This window comes from Anas platyrhynchos, chromosome 21, assembly GCF_047663525.1.
Source record: "Anas platyrhynchos isolate ZD024472 breed Pekin duck chromosome 21, IASCAAS_PekinDuck_T2T, whole genome shotgun sequence".
Classification (NCBI taxonomy): Eukaryota; Metazoa; Chordata; class Aves; order Anseriformes; family Anatidae; genus Anas; species Anas platyrhynchos.
In genome coordinates, this window is record NC_092607.1 from 16,174,399 (window position 1) to 16,196,974 (window position 22,576).

A 22,576-nucleotide genomic window follows, 5' to 3' on the forward strand; every position below is an offset into this window, starting at 1 on the left:
AGGAGGGGAGACAGCACGGCCACCCAGAAATTTCCACTGGTAATTACAGCACAAGCAGACCCTTTTTTTTCATTGAGCATCTGTTTCTCATGGAAAGCAGAGAGGCAATGAAGATTTTATCTCCCCCACCAGGACGCAGAGAAGTCCTCTTAGCACTTCTGCTTCCTAATACCTAGCTGTGAAGTGGCGGGGTCAGGGAAAGACAAGTGAAGCCGAAGGGCTGGATTTCCCAGGATTTTACAGCTTTCCCATTCCACCTGCCAGCAGCTACACGTGCTGCTTGTTGCCTCGCTGTGACGCCACGAGCAGCAGCTCCTTGAGGAAGACAGAAGCCCTCACTCTTTTCAGCACTGGAGCATCCGCTAACGCGAGGCATGGTGTCCGAGCTGGAGCCACGTGCAGCAGCGCCCTGTGAGATCTGGGTCCAAGGAACAGGAGGGAAAAGCTCATGGGAACCACACAGAGGCTGGGTACGGATGCACTGACACAACCTGGATCCTACAGAGAACAGGACAAACCAGGATCCGTCTCCTGCGTTTCGTTCTGCTCCCCCAGGTGTTAACCTCCCGTTTTCCCAGCTACGGAGTGAAATTAAAAATAATCCCCTCATGTTGCACAAAATCTTTAATATTTCATATTAACGCATCAGCAGGAACCCTAACAACATTGTAACGGTGTTTTCCTTGGCTGCCAGCCTGCCCTTCGGGATTACAAGAGGTCTCATTTTAGGCTGGGAACCTTCCTGTGCAGGTCTCAGCACCAGACCCTCACCGTGCCCCTCACCATCAAGTTCGCAAAACGGAGCCCTCACCCCACTTCCAGGCCTGCATCCCCCCAGATTCAGCCCTGCTGTGGGGTCCTGATGCTCAGCAAGTCCCAGCAGAGGATGCCAAATCAATTCAGGCTCCCCACTGCTGCCTGCTCCAGCTATTACCCTTACCTTGCCCTCCGTGGTCGGAGGATGTAACTTCAGTCTAACGAACAGCTGGGAAGTCAGGACAGAGCAGATGAGCTAATGCCACAGAAGTGATTGGATTTATACATCAAATCTGACCCCGGAGACTTTTCCCTCTGCACGTCATGACACTATGCAGAAAGTTTTCAGACAAATTAGAAGCTGGAGGTGTTTTAGGAGTTTGGCCACGAGTGTGCCAAGTGATTCGCTTGCATTTCAGGCACGCTATCCTTGGGATAAAATCACCCGTACTGAGACAGCCGAGTTTTAATCATGTCTACTAACACTGTTGTTTATATTCTGCCAAAATAATAATAATAAACCTAACATGAAAATGTGCTTATTTCAGTTAAAAAGCAGACACAGGGAAAATTCCCCTTGTGAAATTGTGTTGTGAAAAGACGTAGCCATTCCCCAGTTCCAAAATCCGTATCGGCGCATACTGACCGACTCTCCCCTAAAGAATGTGCTCGGAAACTTCCAGGCCTGTCATCAAAGCCCGAAATGAGAAAGCATCGGGAAGAAAAGAGTATTTTGGAAATGAAACCCATTTAACAGTCCAGCTTCTGGTTTCAGTAAAATGCTTTTGATAGGAAGGGTTTTAAATTGGAACAAACAGGCAAACGACCATTTTGCTACAAATAGGGACTGGCAGAGGCTTTTGGGGTCTTGCAGGAATTTTCCAATAACCACAGTCCCCACAAACAACTTCACTTCTACGGAGTAGCTAGAAAATGAATCGATCACCATTGACTTTCATCTTCCAAGTGCTTCACCAGGAGGAAATCAATCCTGCTTAAATCACGGATTAATCACTTTTATAATCGCAGGTAACAAACCCAGCTTCCCTCGCCTCCCTCAAGACCTGCACTCTAGGGATGCTTCATTTTGGCAGCCACTCGAGGAGGAAAAGCCATGACCCAAGGGCTGGGGACTCCTGAGGTGCCAGCCACATCTTGGCGCTGCTGAAACCCACGCACAGCCCCAGTGGTGTGGTCCTGGAGTTTCCCTGGGTGCCAGGTCTTTGGGGTGCCAGGTCCCCTGGGTGCCAGGTCCCCTGGGTTTCCTCCCCAGCTGCAACCACCCCGTGGGCATTATGGATTGGGAAGAGAGCTCTCTTTTCCCTAAGCTAATAGGAGCAGGAGAACAGAGACACATAAACTGCTCAAACAGATTAAATGAGTAAGGGTGAAGCACAGTGGAGATGGTGGAAGGTGTAGGCACCAGAGGGTGCTGGCTTCAAAATGTGAGAAGGAGCCGTGGTGGAAGTCAGTCAGCTCGTGGTTTTCGTGCCCACCATTCCCCACACCGTGTGTTCCTGTAGGTGTCGGCTATGCTGTGCTTGAGAGGAGTTCAATGAGACAGAAGATCCTTATCAGGGATTTATTGGCAATATGGTATTGTGCTTAAAAAAACTGAGATTTAACAAGTTCTCTGACGTGCAGTAATGGCATTGACCGTACTACTTTTTGTGCTGCATTCCCTTTGTTTTGGCGTTTCAGTCCAGGCAGATGATGAAACGAGACCCGTGACGCTCCCTTTGATGGAGGCGAGCTGCTGCCTTTCCGACGGCATAAATACGGACTCGGTGCCTTTTAAAGAGCATTATTTTAAAAGGAAAGCCCTTTTGAGCGAGGCCTGGAATGGGGTTATTTTCCACACGACCAAGCATCAAAAGGAAAGCAGCAACCCCGTCCGTCCTCTTAGCACCCTTCCCGAGTCCCCCACGGGATGGATTCATCCCGAGGTGAAACAGGAGCGAATCCTCGATTTATTATCATTTCCTCCTCGTTCTCCTTAACGCAGCTCCTGCCAGGATGAGTTTGCTGGGGGAAAGCGGACTGAAACCAGGCCTTTCAGCTAAATAGGACTGGGGGGAATTTTGCTCTTGGGGGAGGGGGCGGATGGGCCTCATTAGGAAGGGAAAATGTGCAACGCGGGGCTTTGGCCGCCCGCTGCCCGGCCTCCCAATTAGGGCGGCTGAGACAAGAGTGGCGTTCTTCCACGGGGCCATTTGTGCAGCGTCACTCGGCCATGGTTTATCTTACCAGCATAATTTCTCTCGTCTGTTGTGCTACCCGATTTGTTTGGATTTTTTGCAGTCTCCATGTTATTGGGGGCGTCTTTTGGCCCCCCACCAGCCCGCTCCCCAATTAAGCGTCCAGGAGCATCCCACAACCGCCAGGCCCCTCCTCAGCTGCGCTCCTCGCACGACGTTCTCCTACCCTCCCCTGCTGACTTGAGCTCATGGTTTATTCAACAGCAGAGCTGAATTTCTCTTTTCCCTCTCCCTCTTTTTTTTTTTTTCTCTCCCTCTCCTTTTCAACGAGCCCACTCAATAGATGCCACTTTGGCAGCTCGCTTCTTTTGCAGCAAGTCTGGGCCGTGCCGGTTTGGTGACCTTGCCGGGGTGGCAGCTCTGAAGTAGGGCACCCGTGAGCACTTCTGCCTCCTCCAGCCCTGAAAGGGGACAAAGACTTGCCCTCTATTAACATCTCTTACAAAAGCTCCGTCCACACGTGGCCCTGCCTCCCTGCTGTGGGTATCGCTCCCCGTGGGGGACGGAGCTGGTTCCTCGTCCCAGGAGCAGCAGCGTCTCTGGCTTGTCTCCGCTGCAAACTTTCCGATCGCCTCGCTCACGTGCTTTCACCTTCTTGCTTGCAGAGGTCTGCCTGCACGGATTAGCTAAAATAGAAGAGTGCTAATCCACATTATGGAAATTCAAATCCTCGTCGCTACATTAGGTTGTTTCAGGGAAGTTTAATCTGGCAGGGCTCTGAGGAGAAATCAGCTAATTTAAGAGGTAACAGCACCCATGCATCCCCTCTCCTACCAGCGTGCAAGCACCACTGGGGTAAAAAAAAGCATTATCCTCCTTAAAGTAGCACCTCAGGATTATCACAATTTCTGACGTGGTCCAACAAAATCCCATTGAACTGAATGAAGGACTTGCTGCTGTGTTCCCATTCCCACTTGGTCTGTCAGCACTGATTTTTTCCAGGATTTCTGCTAGAAAATCCACGTAGGGTGTCACCACCCAACACCGGGGCTCTGTCTGAAACGCCCTTTGTGGGTGAGTGCCCAAAACGAGCGAGGAACTTCCCGCGGCCCTGGGAGCCACCACGAGGGAAAAACTTGGCAGACGTGAAACCTGGGTTACGTCTCACGCTAGGAAAGCATCCTCTGGCAGGGCGATCTGCAAAACGAGGTTACTGCCCCTCCGCCTCCTGTCACCATGAGCTGCTTCAGAAATTCATCGCACTTTAAATGATTCACTCCAGTAGCCATTCAGCCCCAGTTCATAGATTGCAGAGCCTTTATTACGCAGCCATATATTTAGCGCTGGAATAGTTCTCAGCAGTTGTAACGGCCCTGTCATCTGAGGCATAAAACAAAGAGCCATTATTCATCAGAGGAGAGACACAGACTTTGTTGTCTGAAGCCATGGCAGAGTTTTTCTATCCCCCTATCTGTTCTTTCAGGCTGTCACACAACCCAGTTTTAAACTAGTTCAGTGGCAGCCCTGGAAGTTCGAGCGCTCCTGTAACTTCTCCTAGCCAACTTCACAGCTAATGTTTTAATCTGGCAGCACGACTGATCCTGAGCACCCAAAATATACGGCTGGTGACTTAAAACAGCAAACTTTGCCTTCCCAGAACAGCTTGAGGTAGATGGTAGCCTCTGGCTAGGTAGGGAATAAAAGCCACATGGGTTTATTTAAAGATACGAGCATGAATGGGTCACAAGGATGGATGAGCATGTAGTTTGTGCACTGTTTATACCCAGGAGATCTGGGTTTGGGCTCTGATGGCAGAGATTTGTGGGGACTGGAGGACCCAGGAGTATTACAAGGTGTGTGTGATGGGTCCTGCAGGACCCTGCAGCCCACCAGCCCTCTGGGTGTATGTCCAGCATGGAGGTGGAGGAACCAGCCTGGTTCTCTGGATCTAGACACTTCAGTGATGGATGTACTCAGCAAGAGCCTCCCAAAAACACAGAGCAAAGAGCACACAGAAAAGACCCGTCTGAGAAGGTGCTGTGCACAGGCGCTCCCCAGCTGTGTGCACGGCGAGGCAGCCCCATCCTTCCTTCGAATCTTTCATCTCCAAATAATGAGATGGGAAACTTGAAGACCCAGAATCCTGAAAACTGGCACAGATTTGCCCTTTCCCAGCTTTGTAATTAGTTTTAAGGCTGGCAATGCCATCTCCAACCCCCCATGCTCATTTTTGTCCATGTTCTCACAAAGCAGAGGGCACAAAACGGACCCACCGTGAGCTCCTGCTGCACTCCCCCAGCACCCGAACAGCCAGCAGCCTCCTAGCCTAATTAGCCAAACTGTATTCTGCACATATTTAGCATTTCTGAGTAATTAGGATAATCAGATTTCTCCCCTAATTCTGTACGTATACAATCTAAGCAGGTGTATGGCTGTTCCCACAATGAGCCCACAAAAAGCGCGTTGTCTGCTGGAGGTGCGGATGCCAGCCGCCTGTCAGAGCCCGTTCTCGTCTCGCACACGGAAATCTGCTGCTGAAGGATTACCAGGAGCCATGGGAAATTAGGAACCGGGTTTGATGTGAGTAAGAAGCCAGTAGTTCGGATATTTGTGCTATCTAAAAGCACAGAGCCTCCAAATCTGGCCAGACTTGGCTGTTCGTCTTGCAGTCCCCCAGGGGAGCGCCGTGAGAGCTGCTCCTCTGCCCTGCAGTTGAACCAGGGGTGTTTGGGGTTTCCCAAAACCCACGTTTTGGGTTCTGGGAAGTGCCACAGCCCACCCAAGGCTGAGGGCTCACGTGACAGTCCTTCTTGACAGGGTTAATCAGCTGCAAGACCATGCCCTTGCCTCTTTGGACCTGGTAGCTCATAAATACATACATATGGGCTCTGGTATTTCCAGGACTGTAAGTACAGCTCACACAGGCACGCCAGGCCAGCTCTGTCTTGTCCTGCTGAGGGTCACAGGGTCTTTGGTTCATGGGGAGTTCTTCTCCAGCCACCTTCACGCAATAATTCCCTCTGGGGAAGCAGACAAAGGCTGGTTTGGGTTTGGTTTGGTTTGGTTTGGTTTGGTTTGGTTTGGTTTGGTTTGGTTTGGTTTGGTTTGGTTTGGTTTGGTTTGGTTTGGTTTGGTTTGGTTTGTGTGTCCACGACTGCGTTCTTCTTTTTGGGATTTGGACTTCATGCCTTCATAAAAACGGGACAATTTCCAGCTTGATGTTGTGTCAAGGGTACAGAATCTTTGAAGAGGAGCAAGAAAGCTCACAAGTCCCGTGGCATGGAGCGAGGAGCTGCTGAGTATCTGCACCATGGCAGCAGTAACGGGAGGCCCTGCCACACATCCTCCACAGAAAAACCATCTCCCTGCTGAACTTGTAGAGCTGTAGAAATAATGTCCAAACCTCGCAAGAATGAACAAAACCAAGCATGACCAGGGTTTGGCTTCCTCCTGATCTCCAGGTGGGGGAACCTTCCTGGTACTGGGAGTAAGAGCTGTTACCACAGGGATCATTCTCAGGTGGAGCTGAGGACAGACAGTGACAAACTGGTAATTGTGGTGAGGCTGTTTATCCGAGATGGATGAACACACCCTACAGAGCTCCATGCAAGGTTACACTCCATATTTTATAAATTCTGTGTGGGTAATAAAATACTCCGTCCCCTCCGTCAGTGTCCTCTATCTCACCTTCCCTGTTCAGCTGAGACGCTGCTTACAGATGAACTGTCTCAGGGAACAGCACTTGGAAAATATAATTCAGCACCAGGCACTGCAATGGGCCCAAGGCTGCTGTCAGGGTCACCAGGGACAAGGGACAGGTCCCTGTTCCCCAAAAAGGGGTCACAGGAGGCAGTGTCCCAGGCTTTGTGTATTCACTGTAGTTGTGTATTGATCTGAGCACCGTGATTCATTTTTTATCAAGTATACTTAGCTTCTGAGGAGAACTTGAACCAAACTTTCCTCAGTGGTATTCAATTCCTCTGCAAACCAGCATCTGTGTGCCTGCAGAAAAAATAGGACGATGCTCCTGGTTTGCTAGAGCTTTGAGCACTGCATCAAAGAGCCGGAGAAGAAAATTTCCAGAAGAAAGCGGATGTTTGGCTGGCCTGGGAGAGCAGGGAGCAGGCGGGCAGCTCGGCGCCGCGCTGAGAGGTGTCGGAGGAGGCTGGCACGGCGACTCCTGACGCCTGCCTCCTCCACGCAGGTGACGAAGGCAAGCTGTTGTCTTGATTCCCACAGTATATTTTCATTAAGCTGTGGCAGATGGCAGCGGAGGTCACTGCTTCCACACCGCCAGCCTTTCAGCCGAAAGGTGTCAGGGAATCTGACACCTCAATTACCAAAGCGAGACTCATCCGCACAGCAGCCGGGAGGAAGGAGGAAGGGGGATTAGAGGAGCTTCTCTCCTCATTTCCACAAATCCACACCTTTGAGAGAAAATCTGGGATGCGAGCTTCCCCGATAAACAACGTATTTGTGTCGAACGTCCTGCCACAGGAGCAGCTGTGCTGAGAACCAGCCGCAGACAGGAGGAAAATGGCAATTAAATCCGTGCGGAAATGAGCCCAGAAAGCATCCCTTGGAAAAGACCGCGATGTTAATGAGCTGCAGGGAAGTCAGGAGACAATCCACAGACCTTCCCTCAGCAGAGAGCTGCCGCTCGCTCCTCTCCAGGCTGTGAAACTTGGAACACGAAGCGAAATCAAACTTCTGTCCCAGCGAGGAGCCAGAGGACATCACCACCAGCTTCGGTGTGATCCACACAGAAATCAGTTCTGCAAGAAGCAGCAGCCTTGCTGAAACCCCAGCTCAATGGGGTTTCAGTGATTTCAGTTTTTCTCATCCCGACTGCTAATAACCACTTTCCTGTTATTACTTTACTAGTGCTGCTTCACTTCTTTTTACTGCTGTTAATCCTTGCTTTTGTAACCTTCGCTGTTATCCCCGACAAGAAGAAGATGAAATAATATTGTGACCCTTACCAGAGCTCCATAAACAAGCCAAGCAGGAGCCGTTTATTCTTATTTTGAGATCTCGTGAACTTTAAGAGCCATAATATGATTTTTGAAGGACTATAAAATATCTCAGATTGGCAGTTCTACTGAGTGTTATTCACCGAGTTTCCTTCAACAACAAATACACCAAAAAGCAGTGTCCTATAAACAGGTAACAAATCAACCCAGCGAGCCAGTGCACTGCAGCAACCCCAAAGCCTGTGCTTTCTTTTTGAGAAGTTCTCCCCTTAAGCCCCAGTCCTTAGGAAGTACATCGGAGCTCCCAACGTGATGACATCAGAGATGTTTGGAAGATGAAAATGTTCAGACCTCAAAATTCCGATAAAAAACACCAAAACCAAAACTTCTTTTTGGTGAGACTTCTCAATTTTTTTTTGACAGAAGCTTGAAAACACTTCTGAAAAGTTCAAAACAGCTGGGGTTTGGCACAATAAAACTCCCATCATCTTCAGCAAACATTGCTAAATGCCAGAGTATTTGCAAGAAATGTCCTTTTTCTTTCTTTTTTCTTTTTTTTTTTTTTTGTTTTTATTTTAAACCCTTGTGTTTTAGATACGGGGAATGGAAAAAGAATGCACTGCCTTTGACACACACAAAAAAAAAAAGTTTCCACTTTGTTGAAAATGTTCTTCCTACCAAGTCTCAACGTAGACACAACCAATGCAGCCAGGTCTGCTCACCACATTTACTCCAGCCCAGGAGGAATGGGGACAAAGGGAACCCCACAACCATAGGGACGTTAAATCACAAATTATCTCTGCTTTTCAATAACAAGGAAAGGTCCGGTTCTACCGACCTCAAACCCAACGCTTTGTTAATGGGAGAAGGGAAAGCTCCAGCTGGGGCACTCAGCCCTCGCGAAATCATATGCGTTGTCTTAAGTGCTCAGAAAGCGATAGGCTATTCCAGGGTTTTCCTGGAGGAAAAGCCATCACAATCTGGCCTTTGTTATCCAGCTTATTCTCCAAGAGTTCCTACTGGAGGGCCCCTGGAGCAGATTCTTGGAAGGGCTCCATCCTGCACCCCGGCCAAAACGAGCCGCGTTTCCGTATATTATTAGCACACAATGGAGCAACGTCAGCTCCGCGCTGGGAAGGGCCCCTGGCAGGCGCAGCTCTCCCGGCCCCTCAGCCCCACACCAGGCAGGGGAGAGGCTCCCTTTTGGGGGAAAACCAGCTCCTTTGCTTCTTGCGTGGCCCCGGGGCTCGGGGAGAGAAAAAAGGGGAGGCAAAACCACAGAGCGTGGTCGGGCAAATGCAATGCGCCAGGCGAAATAAAGCCCTGGGAGTCCGAGAGGAGTTGACCAGCACCAGCCCTGCCCTCAGCTGCTTTTTGGCTCGGTCTTTGCCAAATGTCAGTCCTGGTCTGAAAGTGCTAGATGGGTTTGGATAGAGGGCACAGAGCAACCTGGTTCCTGTGAGTCACGTGTGGGCTGTGCCACCGTGATGGGGAACACGGGCACGGGCTGCCTCAAACACCCTGCGTGTACCCCAAACCCCTCTCGCCTTGTGCTGCTTTTGGGCTCAGACCGCTGTGCTGCACTGTTACGGACTCCAGTTGTTCAGGAAAAAGTAAAAAAAAAAAAAAAAAAAAAAAGATCTCCGCATGCAAAAATTCAACTTTTTGTAAGAAAAGCCCCACAACTCCAAAATTAAAAATGTTCGCCAGCACAGCAAGCCTTTGCCAGCACATTTTTGATTTTTCGCCAAAATATTCTGGCCAAAACTTTGGAGAAAAACTCGGAATTGTCTATGGAAAGCAGATACTTCTCATGAAAATATTCATTTAGTCAAATCCCCAGGTTTCTACTGAAAGTCAGCATCAGTGGAAAATGCTGACGAGCTCTATTATTGGCACAGCTTTAATTTTCCTTTGTCTGGAACAGACACGGAGAAGACAGCATCTGTCAAATATAGCCTTAGACTTATGTTATTATTTAGCCCGGAGTATTGTTCAAGGACTTCGGGAAAGGATCGAGCCATCACGGTGTTGGGTGCTGTGCGTATGCACAAAAGACAGTCCCTTCTCCAGCGGGATTGCAATCTAAGCACAAAACCTGGAGAAGATAAACAGCTGGGGAGAGCGCGAGGCAATTTTGGAGTGGGCCTGATCAGCATGATGAGCAAAGGGACACCGTGCTTCCCCCTGCACCTGCTCTCGCCTTCAGTGCTTTGTGCTCAGCCGTGCCACAGCTGCCCGGGCTCAGGGCTCCCCCAGGAGATGCATCCAACTGCCCCAGCTCCGGAGGCAGCTGACGGAGGGGGAGAGATGGGCCTCGCTTTCCCCACCCTGCTTCCCATTCAAAATCTCCCTGGGATGGAGAGAAAACCACCACCACAGCCCCAAAATGCCGACACCGCCATCCCGCTTGCCTCTTGGAGAGGAAAACACCCTGCCAACCTCCCTCCTGCAGACCCAGGGGCACTGACCAGCTTGAATCCACCCATTTTAACTCATTTTTTTTTCTTTTTTCCTCCAAATCCTGCCTTCCCAGATGCTCTGTGCAACCCCACGTGCCCGTTTTCTCCCCTTTTGCCCCGACCCCTCGCGTGCTCTCCATCGCCTCGCGTCTCGCCCAAGCCGCCGCGACCGCTCCAGTTACGAGGGAGCAGCTAGGGAAGGATCTGTGCTGGTTCCAAATACTTTCCAGCACTGGTCACCCCCTTCTGCAAGAGATTAAAAAGGCATTGCCGAGAAGGGAGCGAGGGAGAAGGAGCAGAAGAAAATAAATAAATAAAGGTATATAGTTACTTTTGGTTAGTCTCAATCTGCAGGCCCGTCCCAGGGCGCCGTGTTCTGCGCTCATTTGAAGTGTTAGTCACTTTTTCCATTAGAAGCTCTTATTCTAGGGGGATTTATAATGTATCTGTAAAATTGTCTCCAGGCTTTGCTTGGCATCTGAGCTCTCAATCCATGGACAGAATGTAAAGAAACTGCAGTTGTTTGATTTATTGGGACAGGGCATGGGGAGGGAGGGAATTTTTCCATGCTCAGCTTGGTGGAAATAAATTCACGTAGTGCCTTCAGCGCACGATCGCTTATTACTCTAGAAAACACTCTGTTTGGGTGCAATCTCAGGCTGTCGGGGAGGAAAGAAGCAAATCAAGGATTTTTTTTTTAATATTTCACTGCCTGAGCCCCAGCTGTGGTTCCTCACCGCAACCTAGGCTGCAGCCCCGTGGCCCTGCTGGCTGCGAACCACGTGGACGCCTGCCCTTGACAAGCCCTTTCCAACCCTAATTTCTACGAGGGATGTTCCTGAACCCCCGTAGAGGCTCCCTTGCAGGATCCGGGTGCTGCTCTGCTCATTGGGAGGCCAGCAATCTCTTTTCAGCCTTGCCTGGGGCTTTCCCTGGGCAGGATTAGCGAGGGCGTGAAGGTGCTGAAGGCGCTGTTAGCACCTGGAGGAGAGGTGCTAGAACCAAGCGGTGACAAAACCCTTGGGAATTTCAACACTGGAGGAAATTAATAGGACAGAGCATCCCCCTGCAGGCCTGGCCAGCACAGTGATGGGGTCAGACATGTGTTTCTCGTTACCCTTTTTTCGACTGGGGTGGGAGGCTGCAGCAGCTATTAACCTACCCCTCAAGCTCTGGGCTACCACAGCCCCGCACCTCGCTCGTGGCCCTCCTCTGTGCTGGGGCTGAGGACAATCCCCTCTGTGGGGTGGTCCCAGTTTGGCCACTCACCCCAACTTCTGCTGAAGACAGGGATGGACGGGGAAGAAGGGAGGAATTTGGGGCAGCAATGCACAGCAGGACCCACGGGTAGGAGAGCCCCAACCTCCTCATGGCCTCCCTCCAGCACAGACCAGCCAGGAGAGCCGAAGGTGGACGTTGCGAGGAAACAATAACCTAAAATTGGAACGCGGCGAATTATTTATTCAAACTACAGCCTCGCCTCTCCCCCTCTGATTAGCAAACCGCTGGGGAGCCAGCCCTGATTTTCTGCAGCCGGCCGCGTTCGGCTCTGCTCGCCTCTGCCGCGAGCGCTCAGCCCGTGGGGGGCTGAGGATCTCGTTGGTATTCGCGCTGTGTAGCAGCTCCTTGAATTCACAAGTTGTTCTGCTCTGCCACGGGATCACAAACTTTTTTGTTTGGGGAGCGCACACAGCAGCGATTAATATGTTTTCTGCTTTTGGCTTTTTTTTTGTTGTTGTTTCTTTTTCCCCAGGGAAACACTGAAACTGCAGTTTGCAAACACTTCCCCCCACACCAACTCAGCGACTTGCACCTCATAAGAAAGCAAACTGAAAAAAAAAAAAAAAAACACATTGCAAGCCAATTCTGTTTCATTTTTGGGGCAGGGGGTGTTATTTCATGTTTCCATTCATTGTTTACAAAAAGCCCCGGTGAAGCCTGGAGGAACTGACATGAGAATATGTAAAGAAACCGAAGGCTGTGCTGCAGAACTGAAGTGGGAAATGCCACAGCTGCAGTGCTCTGCCCGTTCAAGTTAGAGGCAAAACATCCACTGCCCACAGAGGAGCCAGGGTTTCACCCCGGGACTTTGGCACTGGGAGGCACCGAGCTTGGCAACACGCAGGAAAGACTGTGAAGGGTTCAAAGTATCAAATGAAGCAGAGCAGAGACACGAGAGGAACAAAGGAAGTTCACGTCGTTATAATTTATTGATGATCTTGGCCTGATTGCTTCAGTGTTTTGTCTCAGCAGAGCCCACTCCGAGCAGCAGTGAGTCCTGCAGGTCACTTGGCTGTAGTGATGTGGAAATGATGCGAAGTCTTACGGACAAGCATCACTTAAAATAAAATTAATAATAATAAAAAAGCACCAGGCTGGACCTCACCCTCACCCAAGCACTTGCTGGGAACCAGCCAGGATCTCCTGACCTCACCCCCATCGGAGCGGAGCTCCAGGAATTCCCTCCCCATAGTTCACATTTTTCCAGCTCTACCAATTCACCCCGCGAGTGCCATGGGAAATCGCCACGGCCGAGGCATCCAAACTTGCTTAAGAATGAGCCAAACTGATTCTTTTCTTCCAGGAGGAGGGTCTTAAGGAAAATAAAATGCTGGGGGTTCTTTGTCCCCGTATCTTGGATACGAAAAAACTCCCACGCTTGTCAGGAATAAGAACAGCACCAGCAGCCCGTGGCTTTTTTTCTTTTTCATTTTTTTCCCTCCGGTGTATGCGAGTGTGTGCCTTAAAGTGGGATGGCATGGTGATGGGGTTCAGAGACAGTCGGGGTGGAGATGCCAATTTCTAACGTAATACGGGGCACAGCTTCTTTCTTCTGTGATCACGGGTGAGAAATCAAAAGAAATAATCCAGGAGACTAAATACACTCCCCGGCCATTCAAGCCGCTCATAAATATGCCGAGGGAGGTGCTTTGTGCGAAAAACTTCTATTCTGCGTTTTGTTTAACTCTGAGTCAAATCTTCCATCCACATCTTGCGATTGTGCTGCTCACAGTTCACAGGGGTATTCCCACTCTGCTCCCCTCTCATTTAGGGCAGAAAACTAGCAGGTTCCCATTTTTTTCTCATGAGAGGCTCTCCCACCTTCAGCCAAGTGCCTGCTCGCTGCCTCTTGGCAGAAAACAAGCTGCTGTCACAGCGAGCGACCCCAGCACAAAGAGTTTTAGCTGGATTCGCCCCTTGGCTCCAGCTCACTCTTCAACAACTTAGAAGAAAGATTGCCGTTCCCTGCACACCCCTAGCACTCCAAAATCAAGCAAATTCGGGAGATCTACATGAAATTAAGTACAGGAACGCTGTTATTTCCTTTTTAATGCTGGAGGAGCCCTGGAGCCTTCAGCTATGGACAAGAAGGGGACCCTCGGGTCCAGGCGGGGTGCGCAGGGCTCGGCACAGCCAGACCTTTGTTTGCCACCGGCATGTGCAGAGGGATGGGGACCCCTCAAGGGACACACCGGGCAGCTTATTCCTAAATAAATGGACATGGAAGCACGTCGTATATGAACACACCACCCCGAGACTGGCTGAAATAATTCCCTCGCAGCCTGCGCAGCCCCATCCCGTGCAGGGTGATGCAGACCCAGTGGGGCTGGGCACGGCTGAAGTTTGCGTTGCCTTTGAGCATCGCCACCGAGCCCGCCGGGACGCCTGGGTTGTGTAGTTGGAGTCAATAAGCACAAACTTGTACACCGAGGAGTTAAAAAGCAAGCAGGCAAACAAACAAGCAACCAAACCCAAGGCAATCAAACCCCAAACAAGCAAACCCAGAGCAACCAAACCCGAAGCAACAAGAACTCAAAGCAATCAAACCCGAAGCGACCAAACTCAAAGCAACCCAAAATCCAAAGCAACTAAATCCAGTGTAACCAAACCCAAAAGAACCAAACCCAAAAGAACCAAACCCAAAGCAACCAACAAGAAACTAACCGACCCCACGTTTCCCCGAGGTTTAAGCTCCAACAAGCTCCGCAGCGAGCCCTGGGCTGCCCCCACCACCCCTTCCCCTGTCGACCCTGGGCACCGGGGGGCTTCGTCCCAACCTGGGGGGGGGCTTCATCCCAGCACGACTGCCCCCTCCCCGGCCCGGGCAGCCCTCGGCACCCCCAAATTCGCTCCCGGCACGAAGGGGGAGGCTCGGCTGGAGCAGCCCCCGGAGCTCCGGCACTTACCAGCTGCAGAGCGCAGAGGAAAATCAGGGTGCAGCGCCCGGTGCAGCATCCCATGGTCCCCGAGCGCGGCCCCGGGGCAGGGACAGGGACAGAAGGAGAGGGACAGACGCACGGACAGGGACACGGGGACACAGGGACACGGGGACAGGGAGAGCCCCACCGCCGCCCTGCGGCTCCCCGCGCCCCCGCCCGCAGCACGGAGCGCAGCCGCCGCTGGCAGCCGGGCAGGGCGGGAGAGGAGGAGGAGGAGGGACGGACGGACGGGCGGACAGACGGACGGAGGTCTCAGAGGCTGCCGGAGCCCCTCCAGGAGCCGGGGAGGCAGAGGGACCGCTGCTTAAAAGGGCGATTCCCCGTCGGAGGCTCCCGTCCCGCCGGGTGCCGGGGCTGGGACGCGCCCCCCGAGCCCCCTCCTTCGGCTGCTGCCGCCCCCCCCAGAGCCCTCCCCGGGGCTGAGCCCGGCAGCGCCGCGGCCCGGCAGCTCCCCGAGCCCTTGCGAGTGCCCCCTGGATTTATTTGCATGATAATGATCATTTGCAGGGTCGCCCCGGTGGGTCGCCCGCTGCACAGGGGTGCTCGGTGGGTGCTGGGGCAGGGGGCGTGCTGGGCAGGCTGTGCATGTAGGGCACGGAGCCTGTAGGGTGTCCTAGGAGATGGGAATCGGGATCTCTTCCCCCATTCCTACATGTTCTCCTCACCTTCCACCCCGTGCAGATGCTGGCTCGCTCACCCCAACATCATTAAGCCCCGAATTAAGCTAAAATGCAATGGTTCTTACCATAAACTTTGTCAGCTAAAGTGCACGGGGAAGACAAGCTCAGGCAGGGGGATAAGGCAAGGAATTCCTTAAAATGCACGTTTATGGGCATTTAAAGCCAGGTTTGTGCACGAATCCCACCTGGCTGCTTGCAGAAGTGCTCAGGGGAGCACCTCCTGCGTGGAGAGCTTCCCCGGGGACATCCCAGCCCCACGTGTAGACAAGCAGGGCAGGCTGCTTCAGCTTCAAACAGCAAAGCCACGAGCACCCAGCCACCTCCTTCACCCCCTGAGCCCTCCCCGCTGCCTCCTGCCCAGAAGGAGGAGTGGGACCAGGAGGCACGGGCTCATGTCACCTCCTGCCACGGTCTCCTGGCCAGCCCCAGGAGCAGGGCGCACACACACGTGTGCTGGGAGCGGGACCTGCTTAGTGCTAAGCTCCAGCACAGCAGGATAAGAAGCTTTGGGGGAGACTCATCTGATGACGACGTGCTCTCTTGGCAGCCTCCAGCGACTTCAGCGGCTGTGGGGTGAAGTTTGTTCTCCCACTGCTTTTTTTTTTCCTCGGACACAAGACCGGGGTTTGCTCCTGCCGCCGAGCAGAGCGTGACTTTGGTACCAGGAGGGATCGGCTCCACGTCCCTCTGAACAAACACCAGGCTGCTGCTTGCAGTGGTGGGAGAAGGAGATGGCAGCTGAGATGACAAAGGCTCTATCATCTGGCTGGAGGGAAGCACTGCTTGATTATCACAGAGGGCCCCAGGGTTAGTCCTGAGGCGCTGTGAACGTCAGAAACCTGCTACTAACAACGTTGTTGTCATTCAAATCAGCCCCGGGGAGAAAAACAAACAAACAAGCACATTGTGAATACCTAAGCTTAGGAGACAGGCTCTGAAATGATCACAAGTCCTACTGGTTTTAAATGGTGAAGTGTATTGATTATCTGACCTGTGCACCGAGCATAACGAGGGCAGCAATTAGCGCAGTCGGATACAATAAAACACACTTTATTATAGGTGAAAGGAGTACACCCGGAGAAGAAACCAATTTATTTCCCCCAGAAAACCGTGGACTGAAGAAGCTGTGGCAGCATTCGTCTTCCCAGGAAGGTGGACTGGGGATGGCAGAGGCAGTAGGAACAAAGACCAGATTATTTTTTAATGAATGTCGGTGCACCATTCCTTACGAACTGCATGGGGACATCCCCCTGCACTGTAGGGTCAGGCAGCCTGACATCAGATCTGTAACAGAAGCTCAAGGCCACCAGGAGGGGTGTGATGTGCTCTGGAGACTGCTGGGAGCAGCGTGGAGAAGGCTGGGCTGCAGCTGTGCCCCTTACTACCTGGCCTTTGGGGCGCGTGTCAAGGTTTTCTGCACCTTTTGTTATCTCCTGCTTCTAAAAACCTCCCCTAAGCATCGCTATTTTCCAGCACAGCCGTCCTACAAAGGAGACGTTGTGAGAAACAGCCAAAGGTACCGCTGCTGAAATAACAAGTTTGACACAAACAGGCAGGATTTCCCCACCCCCCGCACTTTCATCTCGATAAACCAAGGAAAAGGCAACTGCATGTGGGCTGGGACTCCGCATGCATCTGAAGGCGAACACTAAATCATCTGAGCCTCTTAAGCAGGGCAAAACAGCAGTGATAACACAATGGTATCTCAAAAGGAGACCTGGAGCTCCCAGAGCCTGTTTTTGCAACCTCTATTGGGGATTTCTCGGCATGGGTACGGCAGGAGGCCCTTGCACAGAGGGGATCTGCCCCGAAGCCTCCAGGTACCCCCCTGGTTGGGGTTAGCGGGGCTGCTCCCACGTCGGAGGCTGCTCTTCAGCCTCGGCTGATGGTGGGCACCATCAGAGGTGTGTGAGGTTTGAGCCTGGTGTCTTGGTCATTTTTTGCAAGCCAATTAAAAAGCCTCCTGCAGAGCTCCAGAAAACCCCTTATCTCAGCGATGAAACACTCACTTAGCTGAATTTGGACCTAAGTGAGTAAAACACATGGAATTTAGATCTTAATTGGGTATATTTAATTAGGGGTGGATTAGCTAGGCGCTGTTGGAGGTGTACATAACACAGTGCCACCCCTGATGTGTGCTGTGCCACCAGGGATGTGCCATGGGCCACTGCACAGGGACACTTGGCTTGGTGTGGCCACAGGAGCTGCCAGCACCTGCTGAAAGCTGTGAGCACCTTGGAGCCATCTGAGTTCCTGGTGATTCCTTTTGTCTTCCTCCAGCCTCCTCCTGGGATGAAGTCCAGCTGGGAATTATCCCCAGGTACACATGAGGCTCCAGAGACTGAATGTCCCCGTTCTCAGCCAGAGCTTGAATCAGGAACCCGGTCCCATCCCTTCAGAGAGGGAAATTTGCTGTGCCAAGGGCGGTTAACCTGAGACAAGAAGACTGGTGGCTGCTTGTTCCCGGCTGATGACATTTAAATAATTTCATGGTCACCGTTGTGCTTTGGAAGAACCCAAGAAGCAAAGTTGGCACGCTTGAAAGAAAGCAGCAGCAGTGCCTCCCTGCAGCTCATTATCCCTCGTGTCCGTAGCCTCCTCGGTCTGACAACAAGAAGCACACCCGGGGCTGGAGGTATCAGCCTGGGACACATCTTTTCACAGCCCAAGCCCTGGGGCAGTCAGAGCTGGAAGCTGTAGATGCTCTCACATCCTGCAATGCGTGTGGGTGCTTTATTCCTCTCACTTCATTGACATTCACCTCCTCTCCGTTTTAATAACCCCAGCTGGGTCACGGCGGCTTTACGGACACCTGATCAAACGCAGCGGTGTCAGAGTCCTCCAGCCCTATCAATGCCACATCCAAAAGGCAAAATGTGCCTGTCTCTGGGCTTTGTGCCCTTACTGCTCCCTCGGGGCCAACAGCAGCCTTTCCAAGGTGGCGCATCAAATCCCATTCTTCTGTCCCAAATCAGAAGTAAAACTTGCTGCCAGCTGTCTGATCAATGGCTCCTTTCCTTTGTGTGCAGGACTTCACAAGGGACACATTTGAAACAATCAGTTGGAGAACTGGAAATCAGTGGGAGCTGGGTGAGCTGCCAAAGCTCCTGCTCCAGGACACTGGGGGTGCTCCGAAGGAATGGATGAGGATAAATCAGGAGGAATGTTGGATGTTGTGACAGGACCTGGACCGTGGTGACGGAGGTGTCACTGCTCACCTCGTACAGCAAGGGCTGGCTACAGAAAGCAGACTTTGTGATCTTCCCCTGTGTCCTACTTAAGACATTTTTATATAGGAAAGCATTACTGAGCCAGATAGACAAAAAAAAAAAAAAAATCTCTTTCTGGAGAAAGAGATTATGGAAAGGGCAAGCACTTTTGATCTTCTCGTTTTTAATTTGTGATGTTTTTAAGCTCCCATTACCCTGGGGTAATAACAAGGGAGTTGTTTAGAGCTGCTGAAGCCAAGAGTACCCGAGGAGAGGACCTGAGCGGTGGCAGCAGCACGCACACGTCCTTCCTCCACCAGAGGGACCAGAGGCAGAGAAGCACAAAGTGAGCAGCGCCACAGTGCTGCACGCTCAGCCTGTGGTGCCCAGAAAGAATAAGCATGCTGCTCTCCCCCTCTGAAAAAAAAAATAAATTAAAAAAAAATGAAGAAAACAGGGCAGCACTGTGAGGTTGAAGCAAGAGTTTTAAAAATCAGTCTCATCACTACACAAGCGAGGAGACAATCTCAGTGACTTTTGTGTCTGGAAATAGTTTCCCAGCAGCCCAGGGCAACCTGTAAAATTTATCAGAAGCGGTGCGTGGAATCTGTCATTTTCCTCCTGAAGTCTCGGATGCTGCTTGGGGACGGATCCTGATGAGACTTTTTGGCATTTCTACACCTCCATCAACCACATTCTGCGATTGTATTTCCCTACTGTTGGCTCGCTGAGCCCCACGGATCCTCATCACCCTTGGACGAGGAGGTGGAGGGTGGCAGAGGTGGGAGGCAGCTTCGGAGCTCTCCACTGTGCCAGAGCAACAGCGAGGTGCAAGATTTGTCCACATTTAGTGATCCGGCCGCCTTGTTCATACGATCAAAGGTTTGCATGAAGGAACCATGACCAGTATCACATCACGATGCGTTTTTCCTCCTGGGGAAGGAGGAGGGAGTGCCCCAAGGGTTAATTCCCGCAGGAAAAGCAAGCTGTCACAGCTGACAGCCCAGCTCCCAGCCCCTGCAATCCGAGTCGCTGGCATGATTGCAGCCACATTTCCAGCTGCAGTTTCTCTGGGCGGTGTGACCAAGAAGTAATTCAGTGCAGCTGCCAAGGTCCCCGGGTATCGATACCAAGTGATTATTCGAGGCTTCCATGCAACAGTTGCATTTCTCAAATGATAGGACCAAAGGGGCCAAAAGGCTGAGAGCAGCCTCTGATTTTGGGCAGCCTTTTTGCTGTCTTTCTTTTCGCCAAGCTGCTTCCCTGAGTGCTTAGGATTTGAGCTTTCCTCCCAGAGAATTCCCCCAATCAATTAAAGAAGTTCTCATGTGATACAACAGAGAAGAAATCAATAGTGGGGTTCTTTTAGGGTGCCTGCTGAAGGGCAGGGGGTCAGGAGGCAGCTGCACTGCCCGAGGTGGGGAGTGTGCAGCAGGAGCACAGCCAGTCCAGCATGGACAGACACCGACCAGAGCCTTTTTCTGCCCTGTTTCACCATATTTTCTCCAGTCCCAGCCCTTTTCTGCCCTTTTCCAGACATATTATTTCCAGTCCCAGCCAGTAAGACCTCGCGCGCGTTAAGAAGTCAGCAGTGTCAGGTGCCACCAGGCTGAAGGAGCATTTTTTATACACGGTTAGTTTAGGAAGAATTAATTACCCTGGAAATAAGCCTCCAAAAGTCCCTTCTGAATCCCCGTGGAGGTGGCAGCCCTCCAGCAGGGCCACCAGGCTGCTGCCCCCTGCCCTGGCTGTGCCGACCCAGCACGATGCCACGCGTGCCATGGCTCAGCACCACGGTACTGGCTGCTGCACACCCCTAAAGGATGATAACACAAAGCTGCAGCTCTGCTTGTTAAATCAAAGCTTTTCTGGTAAGAATCCCTGCTGTCTTGCATGAAGACTTCCCAAATTTTGCCTCGCTCCCAGAATGACAATGCGTGCGTAGGCAGAAGGTCCGGCAGAGGTCTCCGAACACAAGTGGCTGCTGAAGCTTTTCTCCAGCCCTACGAAATGTCACTGCAGCAGCACAAAGGAAGTCTTAGTGCCCTGATTGAGCACTGAGCTCAAACCAGATGTGAATTTCCTACAACAGGGCCCAGGGCCCTGCATTTTGGCTGCAGGACTCGCCTGAACTTCTCTTGCCCCAGCACCAGCAGGGCCAGTGGGTAGCTGGTGGTGGCTATGGCTTTGGCAACATCAATTTAACCAAGAAAATATGTCAGAAAAACCCTTATACACAGGTTTCTTAGCTGAAAAGGAAGGATAAAGCCATGTTCCCCTGCACAATGAGAGGGAAGTGATTATTTCATTAAGTGCGGGTGGCATTTCCACAGCCTAGTGGCAAAATTTATTGGAGCTGGGTAAGGGTGCTACGTCGTGGCTGCCAAATGCCATGAATATCAATGGCCCTGAATGCTGTAATTAATAATGAGCAAATATTATTTATTCAGCACAGAAAATAATAACAATAAAATAAATATTTAATAAGAACGGGATTGATGTTTCACCCCATGGCAGAAAATATTTCCCAGATTACTTTTCTCATATTTTTCTGTGTCATAATGTTAGCAGGAATGAGCTTCTGTCAAGATTTACAAAAAGAAGACACCCCCCTGAAGTCGTGCTGAACTCTCAAACCCATTCTTTTAAAAATGGGACCGGGTCTTTGGTGGCACAGGTGACAACGTGCTCACTGGGTGCTCACTGGGTGCTCTTCATAGCACATAATAAATGAAAACGTTGAAAGATCATCCAAAAAACGGTGTTAGCATATTCCAATCAACTAACAAGACTACTCATAGAGCTAAAAGTTTAATGTTTTATTATTCTTCACACAGTTACAGTTACTTAAATCATAAATAATGACAACGCAGAACTCGAACGGGGACATTTATCATGCAAACAGGTTTATTCCTCTTTGCTCTTCAGATTTATTAAATAGATTTATCTAACATGGGTATCTCTGTTTCTTTTTGCTCCCCTCCAGTTTAATCGTTGTGACACCCTGCATATTACCCTGATGTAGCAGATAATCTCAGGTGCATTGGGAGGCAAGGGGGCAGTAAAAATTGACATCTGCTTAGTCCACGACAAGCGCCACCAGTACTATCATATTCATCCCACATAGGTGTTACTAAGCAAGGCAAAATAGAGGTTTGTTGCTTTGTTTTGTTTTGCTTTTCCTTTAATCTTTGATGGGCTATGAAGAATCTCTCCCAACCCCACACTCATGTTGACAGCTATTTCAGAAGAGATTTTTTTCAGGTGTTTTTTTTGGAATTTAAATTGGGTGGCAATACTACTTCACTTATGTCAGGGACTGCAATATTAATTATACAAAATCAAGTCTTATTAATAGATTAGAAAGGCTGCAGGAAAGCTGTAAAAGAGGAAAATGTGAAAATGAGCATTCTTTGCTTTAAATCCTCTTCCAGAGACACTTTTTTTCACCTAAGAAATTTCATAGCCATCATTCAAAATCATTAACTTACAAGCAAAGCCGCATGCTATGTAGGTTATAGCAATAAGCTTTCACTTGTGATTATTCTTCACTGCAATTATGATGCATGTATTTATGATTTTTTTGTGGAATCGGGCTTCAGTTTTCTCTGCTTTCAAATCAGACTATGCTTCATGTTTGAATGTTATCTTTTTGTAGCCCAGTAAAATTACTTCTACTTGCAAAATCTCAGCATGGAATACAGCTTAAAGAGCCTGTGCCTGCCTAATGCTTTATTATTTTATCCTATAATTTGTTTGTTATCATCGCATTTCATATGTGGTTGACTCTGGGCATAACAATTATAACAATGGCAATTGTGCTAAAAGTATTTGTAATATCTTTTCAAGCGAGAACCAATTCATAGGTAGTGAAGGGGAAGAATTGGGAATACAATGCAGGATGTATTTGCAAATGTTTCTTGCTGGCATTATCTACTATCTTATAATAGATATTTGTCACACATTGCAGGGATGGGAAGAGAGCTATGTACCCAGCCCAAATTCCAGGAACAGAGCAAACTGGAATGGCCAGTGAAAGGCGTGCATTTATTTGCTTGCTAAGAAAGGCAAATGCCTG

The 22,576-nt window shown here is 50.5% G+C and overlaps 1 protein-coding gene across 4 annotated transcripts in view; it reads right to left on the reverse strand.

Annotated features, from left to right (window-relative positions):
* NKAIN4 (sodium/potassium transporting ATPase interacting 4) overlaps positions 1 to 15,002 on the reverse strand; it is a 47,066-nt gene extending 32,064 nt beyond the window's left edge. For 2 of the 4 annotated variants that reach the window (XM_027473006.3, XM_021267979.4), the window contains exon 1: positions 14,577 to 15,001. In XM_027473006.3, coding sequence (XP_027328807.1) covers positions 14,577 to 14,630 — 54 coding nt within the window. In that variant the 5' untranslated portion in view covers positions 14,631 to 15,001. Of the gene's footprint in view, positions 1 to 14,576 lie in introns of all 4 variants that reach the window. The other 2 variants (XM_005009222.6, XM_072026539.1) reach the window with 2 other exon arrangements.
* Positions 15,003 to 22,576: the final 7,574 nt, after the last annotated feature.